The sequence below is a fragment of the Telmatherina bonti genome (assembly GCF_933228915.1).
Source record: "Telmatherina bonti genome assembly, chromosome: 14".
Taxonomy (NCBI): domain Eukaryota; kingdom Metazoa; phylum Chordata; class Actinopteri; order Atheriniformes; family Telmatherinidae; genus Telmatherina; species Telmatherina bonti.
The window spans coordinates 19555998-19570623 of NC_136612.1; the positions used below are offsets into that span (position 1 = coordinate 19555998).

A 14626-nucleotide genomic window follows, 5' to 3' on the forward strand; every position below is an offset into this window, starting at 1 on the left:
AACTGACGAAAATGTAATTTCCAGTTGAAATTATATAAGTCACAAATATTAAGAATTCCCAATTAATTGCTGTCCATTCATTAGTTTATGAAACAAAATAAAGAGAGCAGGCTTTTTTTTAATCAAACTAAATTTTCCATAGCTGAGGCGTACACCTGCTGTAGGACTACTCCTCCCACAATGCATCGCAATTTCAACATGGCGCCTGACATGGCCGCCTGACCCGTATCTGGAAGGAAAACGTAGCAGAGGGTAACAAGACGGTGCGATTAGGCTGTATAATAACAGCTTGGACAAGAGAATGAAATGGTTACTGACGGTACTAAAACAAAGCTACAAACCAGCTGTTTACATCAGCCGTGTGAGCTCCGGCCGAGCTGACGTCGTCGTGGGGTCGAACCCGGAGCTGGTCCGGGCGGTCGGCTCTCAGGTGGAGGTGAGAACAGGCTTCATCTCTGAGGAGGAGGAGGCTGCTCTTCTCCGAGAGCTGGAACCAAGCCTGAAGAGGAAACGCTACGAATTCGATCACTGGGACGATGTAAGTCATGTTGACAGGACAGTGTAAGTTTTTAATCTGAACGAACTCAAATATACTAGAAGTTTGTATTGAGGTACAGGTTACTTCTAAAAACTATGCTAACACATTGTACTGTCGTTTACATCTAACCGGGCAAGGCATCTACAAACACTGTGGCTACTTACCAGTTATCAACAGTGACAAAGGGATAGTTGTATAACTCAGCTGTGTAAGTGTGGTGGAAATTTTGCACATAGTTTAGTTTTATTATGTTACTCCTTTACTAAGCTTCTTTTATGTAGTACAAAATATATATTCTGCATAGTTTAGAGTAGTTCAGAAAGCTTGCTTTATATATGCTTTATATATTTCCTTTGGCTGTTGTTATCTACAAGCTAGCATTTGTTTTGACTAGTGCTGCCAGGCAAAGGTTATTTGTGTACGCCTAAAGATCGCTATCACACCCTCTCGAGACCTCTCGCTTGCAACTGGGCATTGTCAATAAACTGGACAGAGCATGGTTGATTTCTAGATTTATTTCTCATCAAATAAATTCCACGACAGTAAGGTTTTGACCTAATCGTTATCATTAAATCTAATATTTATGTTATATATTTATGATGAAACACACACGTGTACTTGTTTACATATAAAGGTGTGTGTGTGTGTGTGTGTGTGTATGTAAACAGCTGTTTTGTTGGGTTTGTTTTAGCAATAGGTGTTCATAATAAAATGATTACATATTTAAATGGCTAGTGTTTACTGGTAATGAACTTATTCTTAGCTGTACCTCCCTAAAACATTGTTTTGAGGTCACTGTTGCAGGACTCATTTAGGATCTGTGGTTCCTGACACGTCCTCTCCCTCAGAAAGACAGTCAATGCACCAGACCCCCATATCATTCCGTATTCCTCACCTGGTTATTTACACTAGTATTACCATTATTGAGCACAGTTTTGATTGACACCAATGCTAACCCTGATTGTTTTGTGCCCCCTTACACGCATTCAAGGCAATTCATGGCTATCGAGAGACTGAGCGTGTGCAGTGGGGGGCAGCATGTGAGGAAATCCTGAGCCGTGTCCGATCTGTGGCGTTCGCTGATGGCAGTTCACTTCTCGGCCCAGTGCACGTATTAGATTTGGACAAAGCTGGCTACATCAAGCCCCATGTCGACAGTGTCAAGGTGGGTCTTCAGGAAAAATAAATCTTGATTTCAAATACAAGTAAACAGTAACTATCCTCTGCACTTGGACCTCTGAGCTGCCTGTGCTCTCATTGTTTGTCTTTTTTTGTTTCCTTTCTGCTTTTTTAGTTTTGTGGCAGCACCATTGCTGGTTTGAGTCTTTTGTCAGACAGTATCATGCGCTTAGTGAGGGTGGATGCCCCCAGTGAATGGCTGGACCTCTTGCTGCCACGGCGCTCCCTCTACATACTAAGGTTTTGTAAATAGTTCATTAAGCATTTACATTATATTTACATATAGTATAATACACAGCTACATAGTGGGTAGTATAATACACAGCTACATAATGTCTGACATGAAATTACATGAAATATTAGCTGTATTACAGGGTGAGTGCTTATTAAAGGCAATCAGTGTGCAAACATTTCCTCGTTGAATGTGTGAAGAGTGTGTGTTTTTTTGTTGTTTTTTTTTAATGTGCACAGGGACAAGGCCCGGTACGATTTCACTCATGAAATCCTGAAAGATGAAGAGTCTGTGTTCAATGGACAGAGAGTGAATCGGGAGCGTCGGATCTCCGTCATCTGCCGGAATCTTCCAGGTTAAGACCAGCTCTGTCTCAGCTTGGATATGAACCGAACATAAAATGAGCTGACAGGATGGTGTCAGTTATCACCATGGAGATATTAAGAGTCGCAAAGATGCAGAATTCTGTTTATATCTGAAGTAATAATAAAATACACAAATTTGGTTAAAGCATGATTTTAATATGCTACGACTACTGCAAAGGACATTAGCCCCATAAAGTGTTTGAATATTTTTGATGCACCTGTTATATCAGCATTAAATTGTGTATTTATATACACACTGCATACTTTGCTGTGTTCCTTTTGTACAATGCCATTTTTGTGAAGTACATGCAGCCACTCTTGCTTATAAAGGGAACCCGAATGCAATAAAATTCCTTCTTAGTTCAGTAAATGAATTTTAAATCCAGTTACTGGATGTATTATGAATAAACCCGAACACAACAAACTTATACACAGCTGTTTTATTTTGTTTGACCACTTAAAAAAAAACCAAAAAAAACCCCACATTGTTAGGTGGTAGCTAAAAGTTATAAAGGATCCTGATATTAATATTATTCTTTACTCAATGGAAAGAATAAAGTTAATCTCATCAGACAACTGAAAATTGAAACAACTTCAATTGAAAGCGGGCATCATGGCCAGTAGATGGCAGCAGCACAACGTCTGCATGGATTCAGAAAAAATGCGATGCAGAATGAGCCAAACCTTTTTGCCATGTTTTCACTCACTTTCTCTAAAGTGATCAGAAACAAAATTTATAGTCCTGTCAATATAAATTAGTAAAACTTGTTCCCAAAGGTGATAATGTTAGAACAGAAAAATTATAACTTCAAAATTAGTGTATTAGCTTTTTTTTTTTTTTTTTTGTCTCAAACCTTTGAGCCCTGTGCCATGCTCTAGGTCTTTACTTGAAAATGACTCATACCCACGATAAAATGTGTTTCTGCAACTTCGGGAACATTTTGAGTCACAGTAAAGGGAACGATTGTTAGATTTTTTTCATGTTAATCTCATTATACTAGTTACAAATGAAAAAAAGGGAAAACTGCAGATAATGCAAATGAAAAAAAAGTTTCAGCCACTTCTAGGAAGAATATGGTATGACGAAGTCGTGGCTCTAAACCTCAATCAAATCATAGTACCGTGGTGCCGTAACACAAAGTCCAAATTCAGGAAGCTGCAAGTTGCATACAACAATGCTCTTCAGCTCCTGCTGAATGTCCCTCGTTGGACAAGTGCTAGTCTGCTGTTTGTGCAAAACAATGTGACTACATTAAATACTGTCATAAGAAATTGTGCATACAAGTTTTTAATGAGACTCGTGGACTCACAAAATGAGATTATTTGTGCTCTTGTAAGACCTTAGCAGAGCAGTGTAAGATTCACCTCTGTGCTCTGGAGGCACTGGAGGGAGTGCTTACAGGGACTATAACTGCTTACTTACTGTTTTGTATTTTTTATGTATTTTTATGGAATTTTTAAGTCTGAAATAAAGATTGATTGATTGAGTACAATATGTGAGCACCATGACGGCTAAGGCCAAGACTGCGGAAAGTGAGAGCAGCCATGATCAACTATCATTCTCCTTTTGATCCTTATCTTGAGAAAACAAGTTAATTTTCTCATAATCTCAAGAAAACGAGGTCCATTTTCATGTGATAACGGGATAATTGATCTTATCTCAAGAAAACTACATTTGTTTTCTCAAGACGAGATGATTATGACTCTGGTCATGAGCTGCGAGTCCTGACCGAAAGAACGAGATCTTGTATACAGGCGGCTGAAATGTGTTTCCTCCACAGGGTAGCCAGGCTCTCCCTTAGAGATAGGGTGAGGAGCTCAGTCATCCGGGAGGAGCTCAGAGTAGAGCCGCTGCTCTTCCGCATCGAGAGGAACCAGTTGAGGTGGCTCGGGCATCATCATGCCTCCTGGACGCCTCCCTGGTGAGGTGTTCCAGGCACGTCCCTCTGGGAGGAGACCCCGGGGAAGACCCAGGACACGCTGGAGGGATTATATCTCTCAGCTGGCCTGGGAACGCCTCAGGATCCCCCCTGCAGAGATGGCAAATGTGGCTGGGGAGAGGGAAGTCTGGGCTTCCCTGCTTAGGCTGCTGCCCCCACAGCAGCGGAGAATGGATGGATGGATGGAGATGATTATGGTGGGCTCAAAAAAAAGTGGTGACTGTGTTACACCAGATGCCATTGATCAGGACCATTGATAAAAGTAAAATCAGTCGTAATGGATGTTCATAGATCTGTCATCTGGGATAGAGGTGGTTTTTTTTTCATTTCATTTCACAGATGCTCAAAAACGTGATGCTTCTGGGAAATTTAGTTTCCTTTTTATCACCCTTCAGTAAAACAACCAATTAACAATTTATAACACAATAAGAATAAACTTTGTAATTATGTGAAATGACCACTTTAAGACGATACGTTGTTGATATAAATATGTAAAAATTCATCCAGATAATACTTTCTTTATATACAGACTTAAAATGAAGTTATTTCAGGTTCTAAGATTAAATTCAAGCAAATTGTAAACTATTTATCTAATTCTTTTTTTTTTTTGTAGTACTCTGTATTAAGAATTCCATTTTCTATCTTACATGCATACAACATGAACATGAATCTGAAAATGACCCAAAAAAAGAGTTTATTCAGATTAAATTTTATTAAAATTTTTTCTACATAACAAAAACAAGCTAAAGACTTTATTGTCAATCAAGTTCTATGTTTAAGTGTTTATACATGTACTGAATCCATCCGGACTTCCAGATGTTGTTTTGTTACTCGCTTTAAGAGTTCAGGTAATAAAAAAAAACCAAATGCAGTATGCAACAAAATACTCAGATAGCTGCTCTCTGCAACGACAGCTCCGACCTGTGGTGCTGCAGCATGCCGCAGTGCAAGCATATAAAGTCTGTCTTACATCAAACCTTGTCACCACAAATGGTTATTTATCAGCTCTTCCTTCTAATCTCTATGCCCCCCCCCCCGCTTACTCTGTGAGGTAGAAGTGCATTTTATCATTGATGTTTTTGCGCTCTGGGTTGAGGCGCTTCAGGATCTGTGCCAACACGTTGACAGTCTGCTCGCTGCTTAAACCAGTGCGCTTGGTCTGGAACTTCTTCAGCAAGTCTTTGGTGGTCATCGGTTTGCGGATCAGGTAGCGACGGACTGCTTCCTCTGTTAGCTGCACATCACTGTAAGCAAAGCAGATGGAAAGGTTTGAACACGCTCCATAAAGACTGAACTGTTTTATATATTACATTGTATTTAATGGTAGAAATGAAAGATCAAATGCATCATTTAATTCTCAGCTCTGAGTATGACTCCATCCTCTGTCAGAGTGGTGTGTTTATGTGAGGAAGGAACTGTAGGAAAGTGGAGCGGGTTAAAGAGAACATCAAGATAATTTATAATGGAAAGATGTCCATTTTCTGTTGCAACTTAGGCCAAAAGCTTGTTTAAGTTTGCAGAAATATGTCTTGCAGGAGGAAGTACCTTGAGCTAGGGGTGGATTTGCCAGATGGAGGCTGCGGTGTGCTCTTCCCAGAGGGAACAGGGCTCTGAGAGCTGGGCTCCATCTTTAGTCTTTTGGCAGCTGGTGAGTCAGTGCTGGGACCCTGAGTCTGTCTCTTGCCTGAACAAAAAGGATATTTAGATTAAATAAAGAAAAACCTAAGAACTGACAGCCTCTTTTGGTTGCTTTACATAAAACACTGTGTGTTTAAATCCATCTGCCTTGTTTAAATCCAAATTATGTAGTAGTATTGACTTCGAAGTGCACACCTTGCTCTAGCTTGCTGGCCGCAGCGCGCAGTGTGTTAGAGGTGGAGGCGGAGTCTATGGATGGTGTCCCTGGACGGCTACCGGTCCTGGAGCTGCCTGCAGAGCCGCGACCACCTGGACGTTTAGGAGGTGTGCGCTTCTTCTGAGGGAAAAGAAGAAGAGTACAGGAGATGCTTAACATAAAATCAATGCGAGTGTAAACATTGAAGCACTCAAACTTTAAAATTTCACACCACCTAAACTAAAATAGCAAAACTCACACACACTTTTTTGCAATGATTATATATGTGTGGCATCGCTTCTATAAGCTTCTGCAACGTCACAAGATTTATTTCCATCCAGCGCCGCATTCATTTACCAAGACCTTGTACTGATGACGGGGGAGTCCCACCACCATGCAAAGTCTTCTCCAGCACATCGCTAAGACTGTCAATGGGGTTTAGGTCTGGACTCCATGGTTGCCAATCAATGTGTGAAATATGTGATCATAGGACTGCCCCCCCCTCTCAGCATGATGGTTGCATCACTTCATCAACCTCTCTTCTTAAGCTTGTTATACACGCCACAGGAAGTACGAATGTTTTTGATCTCAAGGCTGCAAGAATAATAAAAAATTTATTGTTCATCTTCATACTCCACAAGAAGCTCCGTCTGCAACGGTGTGGGGATCAATGTGGGCGGGATGTTCGAGCGGGTTGTGCACGCGGCTGGGTCCGTGTGTTTAAATGCCGCATGTAAAAATGTTCGTACGGTCTCACCACCTCAATCGGCTGCTTTATTAAAACAAACTATTTAACCTGCATCAGCAAAAATGCAGAAACGGCAGCTGTCTGCTTTTCCGTTGTAACCGCGCCCACTTCGACCAATCACATAATACTTCTTGGAGCCCCATAAGAAAAAAAAGGTTCTGTCAGCCTGATGCGTCAAGAACTGCCATCAGCCAGGTTGTCTGTGAGAACAAAGTTCTAACTTCTCAAGGAGGATGTAGCAGGGTTTATCCTGATGCCCCCATTACTCTGGAACACAGTAAACCTGGACTAATCAGACATGAACCTCCCTCCATGGTCCAGTCTTTATGCTCTCAAACCTGTTTCTCCAGTCAGCCTCACTGATTACTGGTTTTCCTGAGACTACACACCAGTGAAGTCCCATAGTGTTCCCTTTGCACTGTGCATGTAGACAAGCTCTTGAGCAGTTAAACGTAGCCATTGTTTTCTCTGGTTTTGATGTTTAAGTCACTGCTAATCACATCATTCTTAATTTTTTGTCTGATTGCATTTCCTTCTGGAAGACGATTGGTCCCCCTTTGTCCTTCCATGCATTGGACAAATTTTAACCTAATTTTAATTTTTTCTGCCTGATTTTTGCCAAAGATTTGGCCTTTCATGAACAGATTAACATCTTTTCCGTGACCACAGGATGTGTTTTTTCACATGGTTGTTTAGAATATGAGGAGCTACTCTTTCCATCATTTAACTTGTTGTCAGCTGAAAGATCAGCCATGCAGTAACCAATAGGAGGCTTGTACCCATTATTCAAATCCAGGTGGTGACGTGTTTATTTTAGCCAGGAAGTATATTTATGGTCATCTTGACATGTGTTCAATTGAATGTTTATACCATCTGTGTATGATATATGTGTTTAGAGTTTGACTAACTAACGCAACTATCCATTAATTCAGTCCCACACACACAATAACCACCATGAACAGAGCAGAGGCCGTCTCTCCTTCAATGTCGCTGTCGTCTGAGCTGTCCGATTCGCCACTGCTGTCTGCGACACACAAACACACACAAACACACATCAGCATCATTTCAACTTCACTTTTTTTCAAACCATGAAGCATTTAACATTTGCTCATATTTCAAGGTAACATGAAAAAAAAAAAAAGATCACATCATCTTTAAATAAATTAGACCTTTTTTCTTCTTCTTTTCCATTTGAACTGGGGTTTTCTTTCCTTCCTCTTCTTCTTCCTCCTCCTTTGCTTCTTCTTCATTCTGTTTCTCCTCCTCACTCTCTTCTTCACTCTCAGACACTTCATCGATTCCTACAAATGGAGAAAATATTCAGAGAGAAAACTGGATAAGTCTAAGAAGATGACGTTACTTTATTAACTGACTCTGTATCATCCTGGTGTTTTAATTGTTTCTATCGCACATTTATAAAGTAAATTACTTTTAAGCATGCTAGATGACTTGTTTTGATTTATGTCAAATAGCATTTACCTTTAGGATGCTCCTGTTCTTTAGTGGGTTTTTCCTTTGCCGGCTCTTCATCTGAGCTAATGTAGAAAATCAAAATAACACATTAGAGGACAAAAAGACCAACTCGCTGCTTCCTCCCCTTAAATCTAGTGTGTGGTGTTGTAGTGGCTTTTCAGAATGAAGCTACAAGAGCTGAAAGCTGAAATCTTTACCTAAAAAACAGACTTTTATTCCATTTAAAGCATATGTCAATAAAAAACAGAATTTTACACAAATTGCTTTCAAGATCAGCCTGTGCTCTTTCACAAAGTGACTCGCAGTTTGCTTTTAGGACGTTGTATATGCTTTGTGTTCAGGTTTACATTTAGTAATTGTTACCTCTGCAAAGGACGTGGCAGTAGTTATGTTTTTGCCTCCATTTATTCGTCTGTTTATTCGTTAGCAACTTTATGTAAAAACTGCTGGATGGATTTTCATGATTTTATCTTATTTTTTCAGAGAACAATTCTGAGTCAAACTTAGATTCCAAGAAATTTTTGGGAGTGATCTGGATCATCATCTGGATCCAGGATGTTTTTTTTTTTTTTTTTTTTTTAAAAGATTCTTTATAATTGTGAGATCAGGCTTTTTTCAGTTTTGACAATAAAAAGTCAGGGTGCTTGTTCAAAAAACAACAGAGACGTTCCCAAAAGGTTTACAGGATTTCAAAGACAGATCAGGATCCTGACTAAGTTATAGAACTTACAACCTACAACAGGAAAAAATAGGGCATCTTTGGAATTTTAATCACCGCCAGAGAATAAATTAAGATATGAACATGCAACCAACACCACAATATCACCAAGACTCTGTGGATTCATTGTCTATTAATCTAGTAATGTATTAGTGTAAACATGTAAAGTGAATGTAGGACTAAAACACAGACTGGAAATGATCTGATTGGCAGAGGTCTGCCCTCTCCGAGTGCTTTTCTAGTTAGATGATAGTTTGAAGTTTGTTTGATGTTAAACAGTGCGAAGTGAAGCATGTTAGAATTTATTATCTGAATATAGAAAATCTAACCAACCACAGTATTAATATTTTGAGATTATATTGTTGTTTACAGCAGCAAAGCCTGGATGTTTGTGTTACAAGCACACATCAAGCTTGTGTTTATTACTTCTGTCCAAGGACGTTATGTTTCTGCCTGCGTTTATCTGTCTGTTTGTTAGCAGCCTCATGTAAAAAGTACAGTGAGGATTTTTGTGATTTTTTTCAGAGAATGGGTCCTGGTCTTACTTGGATTCCATTCACTATTGAGAATGAAAGAAATGTGAAAAGGATTTTTTTAGGAGGACTCTTTGCCACGGCAAAATGGAGAAAAACTGTAACAAAGTCTTGATCTTTTGAATAAATGTTTTGACTATTAACAATATTTCCAATACTTAAGGTATGTTTTGATCATCAATTAATCTATTAGTGTATATAGCACAATTCTAGGACTATAGAAGGGTGGAAATTACTATATGGGTGGAAAGGAGCTGCTTGCCAGAGATCTGTCCTCTACAAGAACTTTTCTAGCTTCAAATAAAATGATTAACAACTAACAACATTATGTAAGGCTGTAGCATTGAAAAAAAACCCAAATACAACCAAAAGCTAGAAAAAGAGGCAACAGTCAGGTGCAAGGCCAGTTAAGTAGGATTGGAAATGGAACACTGCATCCATTAAGAGTTCTTCTGTGATCTGACCTGCTTTCATCTGACATATAATCCACTTCAAGACCCTCATAGTCGCCATCATCACTGTCCTCCAGGGCCTCTTTGTCATTGCTCTTTCGCTTCTTTTTCTTTCCTTTCCCTTTCGCCGCATCTTTCTTCACCTTCGTTTTGCTTTCTCCGTCTGTAACATGAAAAGAGATTTTAAAAAATGTGTAGAAATATGGAAGTTTAAAGGTACAATGAATGCTTTAAGACTGTCTAGTTAAAGTAGCTGTCTCCAGTCTCTAAATGCTTCCTTCTGCTTACCTTCTCCCATGCTGCTGTCACTATCATCACTGCTCATCTCCAGATCATCTTCCAGATCATGAATGCGCAGGTCTCCCCCTTTCCCACCCCCCTTCTTTTTCTTCTTCCCAGATTTATCTGCTTCATCTTCATCTTCTTCGCCTCGCTCCTGCTCCCGAAGACGTCTTTGAAGCATGATGCTGAAGTGATTGACCACCTTGTTGCGCCTGTTGGGAAAAGTGGGACAATTTGCCAAGCTGACGTAAATGTAGCACTAGAACTTTTTAATTTTCCATTAATCTCATCCCAGTTCTTCTCCTCACCTGCCCCACTCCTCCTCAGCTTCCTCTGCAGTCAAAGTTCGGTGCTTTGCAAGCGGCATAAAGTTATACCAGCCGTGTACAGGAAAGGCCTCAAAAGCTCCATCAGGACACTGCGTGAAGATGTAGTAGGATGCATTTTCTGTAACACCACCCTTCTTTACACCTTTAAACCTGACACAAACACATGCAGAAGAAGAGCTTAGCAATATAACAACAGGCTGGCTTTCACGATTTGCTCACTGTAGCAACATATCTAGTTAACTGTCTTTACAAAGACAAAGATTTTTCTTACACATTATGAAGAGAATTAGAGGTATAATTTACGAATTATGACTCAGAATGTAAAATTACAAGGCTGAATTTCATGCAACTCAGTAGAAAGGTTGATCACAAGGTCTGGATCGCTTTCTTTTAACTTGTGAAAAGACCAAACAACCTCCGGCAGAGGACATCCATCCTGAATTATCTTGTAATTGAATTATTACATACTTTTGGATTAGTAAAAAATGCTGATAAACCTGAGAGGAAAGACAAGTTCTTCTCTATACCTCTTGCCAGCCTTGCCGTTGACCTTCAGGATCCACGGCTGATCTTCCACTTTGAACTCTCGAGTTACGATGCCAAACTTCTTCCGCCGAGCTTCCTCGCGCTGTTTTTTTCCAAACTCGCTTCCTGCGCCGCCCTCCGATGTCTCCTCCTCCCCATATATCCGCCTGGCACTCATGTCTCTTTCCATACGAGCCTATAAAGAGACAGAGAGCAATGTGAAGGAGTTTGACCCAATCTGCCACAGAATTAATTGATATTTCTCGATATTCTTTCAAAGCTAATCAAAGCATTAAAAAATTCCCTTAATACTGTCTGAACTCAACAAATGTAACAAGTTAAGCTTTGTGTGTCAAATATAGATACTGTGAGATGAAGCCCACCTGTGTCCAGGCTGAACAGTTTACTCTGTCCCCTGCATTGAATGCCATTATATTGTACTTCTTGCTGGTGTTTCTACAGGAAAGAAACAGAAATGCAAACAAAAAATCTTTAACTTAGCTTTCTATGTCATTATTTCACTCTCAATATCTGAAAAATATATAATAACTTCACAGAAAAATGGAAGGGAACTAAATCCTTCAAGATTTGTTTTGTCACTTTATATTATGCGGACAATGGCGACTTATGGTCTGTAAATATTTGCATAATCATTATACTCACTTGGGGACTCGTACAATGTACTCTGTAGTTGGGGTACTGCTGCTGCCCTGTAAGAGAAGTGGATTTGTGTCATTAGGGGTGCCGTTTAAGGTAGAGAATAGCTTTTTCCCATTACGTTACACTACAAATTTAAGGTTCAGGTAAATTCAAACTGATGTTTATTAAAATTACATACATAACTGTCCTTTGATACTAAAGTTATTAGCTTTTTAAAAAGTGCAGAAACATTGTGTGGAAGAAGTGAGCACATCCATGATTCTGAATCTTAATAAAATACCTTTAGCAACTTGAAATAATACGACAACCTTATAAAAGTCTCATATTGTTGTCAAAAGATTTTGACCTTTTCCTCTTCACAATGCTTCAGTTCACTGAGGCATTTGTGAATGAGAAGCTCGATTATTGTCCCAACCACAGCAGTGCATCATGCTGAGTCCTTGACACTGACTGAGACATTAAAACACACTTCAGTTTTTCTAGAATTCTTTTATTGATTTACTGGTTTTCTTGGGATCATTCATTGCTGTATGTCCTGGTTTTGTACATGCTTTAGCTATAGATGTTTTCACATTTGACAACAGGATGCTATGGTATTATGACGCTATGCTATACAAAAGATTCATGGTCAACTTAATAACAACAAAATGCTCAGATCACATGGCTTCAATATAAACCTCAATACTTTATCAAGGATCAATAGCTGTGCTTTACAATTAATTTTTGTGTTGATATCCTGTGTTTGGTTTTTGCCTAATGTGATGCTGTGCATTATGACCACACAGTTGCTGGTCATATTTATTTTGCACAATAAGGGTATTTCCCCTGCTGAGGTTATAAAAGAAACATTCTCAGAATTTTCTCATTATTGGGTCTCACAAACAGGCTGTTAGGACATTTATAGCTGTTATTAAACTTTTAGAAAGGGAGCTCATAATATGTGAATGTTAATAACAAAAATGCTGTTACTGGAGCAATTTGACCTTCTGGAGTCTAACACAGACTGTTCAACAAGCTTAGAAGTAAAGAAAAACAGAGCTTTGTTCTATTTTCATCCACATGTCTCACATAAGAAGGGCATGTTTTGTATGCTAATATGACTTATGGTGATACAAAACATATGATAAGAACTGTGACTATTTAAGGACTATTCAATAGTCTTGTCAAAATCTGTCATTTTGTTTAGTCATCACTTCCAAAGACTTGTCTGAATTAGTATTAAGATACGGGAACAGAATAGTGAACGATGTCTGAATGCCATCGGTTCACGTAATCGGTGAATCTGTTAATCTTAACTATTTTGTGACCAAGATGAATTATATGAGCTATACTTTCAAATAGCCATCAAAGTAAGATAAATACAAAGTTAATTTTGGAGTTGTTTTTTTTTTTTTTTTTTTTTTTTAAGATGTATTTAAACTGCATGTGCAGCATGTAATTACTTTACAGTACAGTTATTATAAAAAAATTTTAAAAAAATAAAAAAAAAAATAAAAAAAAAGTAAATAAATATATTGACCAGGAGCGAGCTTTACAGTGGTATGTCAGGGTTGTTTATATTTGCTCCTAATGGTGGAAGGGTAACCCATGAAGCATGACTGCTGTTAGATGGAAAATAGTTTACATCTAGTAAGGTTCAGCAAAAGCAATAAAATGATCATATGTATTCAAACTTACCAGCGATGTCATGATTGGTAATTCACCTCCGGATTTACTCAAACAAAATGCTGCTTCAGGATACACTGGAAAACAAAAGAAGTAAAAAATACTTTAACACCCTCAAATACACAATAAAGGTGTCTTTTCATAGCCATACTTTCTCCATATCACCTTAAAGAAACGTCAGCTTACTCCAAGATGATCTTTACTTTCAATGACTCAATGTTTTAAAATAAAGTGACACTAAATCATTAATCTGACGCTAAATTCCGCTTTAGGTCTGCATGAGACCCGAGTTTGTTACACAAAATCGGATCATATTAGGATTTAACAATGTCATTTAAAACTAACAAAGTTCTCTAGTATTAAGTGATAAGTTAAGGCAACAACATTAACTTAATGCTAAATGCAAAACATAAAACACGTCTTTAAAAATCATGTTTTCACTCAGCATTAGACATAATTCATCCATCAAATTGAAAATCGTAGTAACGTTAGCTCGTGATGCTAACATTCGAGCGCGTTTAGCAACCGCTGTTGTCTGCTAATGTAACAGCAATCAGAACAATGTAGTTTTAAACTGTCTTACCTATGTGCGAAACGATGGCAAATATATAAATTCTTCAGTTTAAAGCATTTTACAGAACATATCTGTACATAAAACACCACTATTGATAGACCGGTACGCGCACCATAAGCGGTCCATTACTCATTCGGGACGACAGGAAACATGTTTTAGTCACACACCGTTCCTACTCTCCGACCAGAATGGACCTAAGCTTTAATATATATATATATATATATACATATATATGTATATATATATATATATATATATATATATATATATATATATATATATATATATATATATATATATATATATATATATATATATATATATATATATATATGTATATTGTATATATTGTATATATATATATATATATATATATATATATATATATATATATATATATATGTATATTGTATATATTGTATATATATATATATATATATATATATATATATATATATATATATATGTATATTGTATATATTGTATATATATATATATATATATATATATATATATATATATATAGAAGCTTAGGTCCATTATTTTTTTGACTGTATATATACATATATATATATATAT

At 37.9% G+C, this 14626-nt stretch overlaps 2 protein-coding genes across 2 annotated transcripts; one reads left to right on the top strand and one right to left on the bottom strand.

Moving 5' to 3' along the window:
* The first annotated feature begins 209 nt into the window (after positions 1-209).
* Positions 210-2575, top strand: alkbh7 (alkB homolog 7). Its single transcript, XM_079253621.1, has 4 exons — positions 210-538; positions 1530-1703; positions 1833-1957; positions 2189-2575. The coding sequence occupies exons 1-4, from the start codon at positions 302-304 to the stop codon at positions 2307-2309; spliced, it is 657 nt and encodes a 218-aa protein (XP_079109747.1). The 5' UTR covers positions 210-301; the 3' UTR covers positions 2310-2575.
* A 2453-nt stretch (positions 2576-5028) lies between these two features.
* On the bottom strand, positions 5029-14183 carry gtf2f1 (general transcription factor IIF, polypeptide 1). The gene is made up of 14 exons (XM_079252756.1): positions 14057-14183; positions 13486-13550; positions 11812-11858; positions 11532-11604; positions 11151-11344; positions 10603-10773; positions 10301-10506; positions 10025-10175; positions 8316-8371; positions 8006-8137; positions 7790-7860; positions 6088-6229; positions 5800-5938; positions 5029-5498 (listed from the first exon to the last, which is right to left on the bottom strand). Exons 2-14 carry the CDS (start codon positions 13495-13497, stop codon positions 5294-5296), a joined length of 1599 nt encoding a protein of 532 aa, XP_079108882.1. The 5' UTR covers positions 13498-13550; positions 14057-14183; the 3' UTR covers positions 5029-5293.
* Positions 14184-14626: the final 443 nt, after the last annotated feature.

Coding starts and splice junctions, on each gene's coding strand:
- alkbh7 (XM_079253621.1), top strand. CDS start 302: ATGAAATGGTTACTGACGGTACTAAAACAAAGCTACAAACCAGCTGTT. Junction 1,704..1,832: donor CCCATGTCGACAGTGTCAAG/GTGGGTCTTCAG, acceptor CTGCTTTTTTAG/TTTTGTGGCAGCACCATTGC. Junction 1,958..2,188: donor CGCTCCCTCTACATACTAAG/GTTTTGTAAATA, acceptor TAATGTGCACAG/GGACAAGGCCCGGTACGATT.
- gtf2f1 (XM_079252756.1), bottom strand. Junction 5,939..6,087: donor GGCCAGCAAGCTAGAGCAAG/GTGTGCACTTCG, acceptor CTTTTTGTTCAG/GCAAGAGACAGACTCAGGGT. Junction 5,499..5,799: donor AAATCCACCCCTAGCTCAAG/GTACTTCCTCCT, acceptor CTTTGCTTACAG/TGATGTGCAGCTAACAGAGG.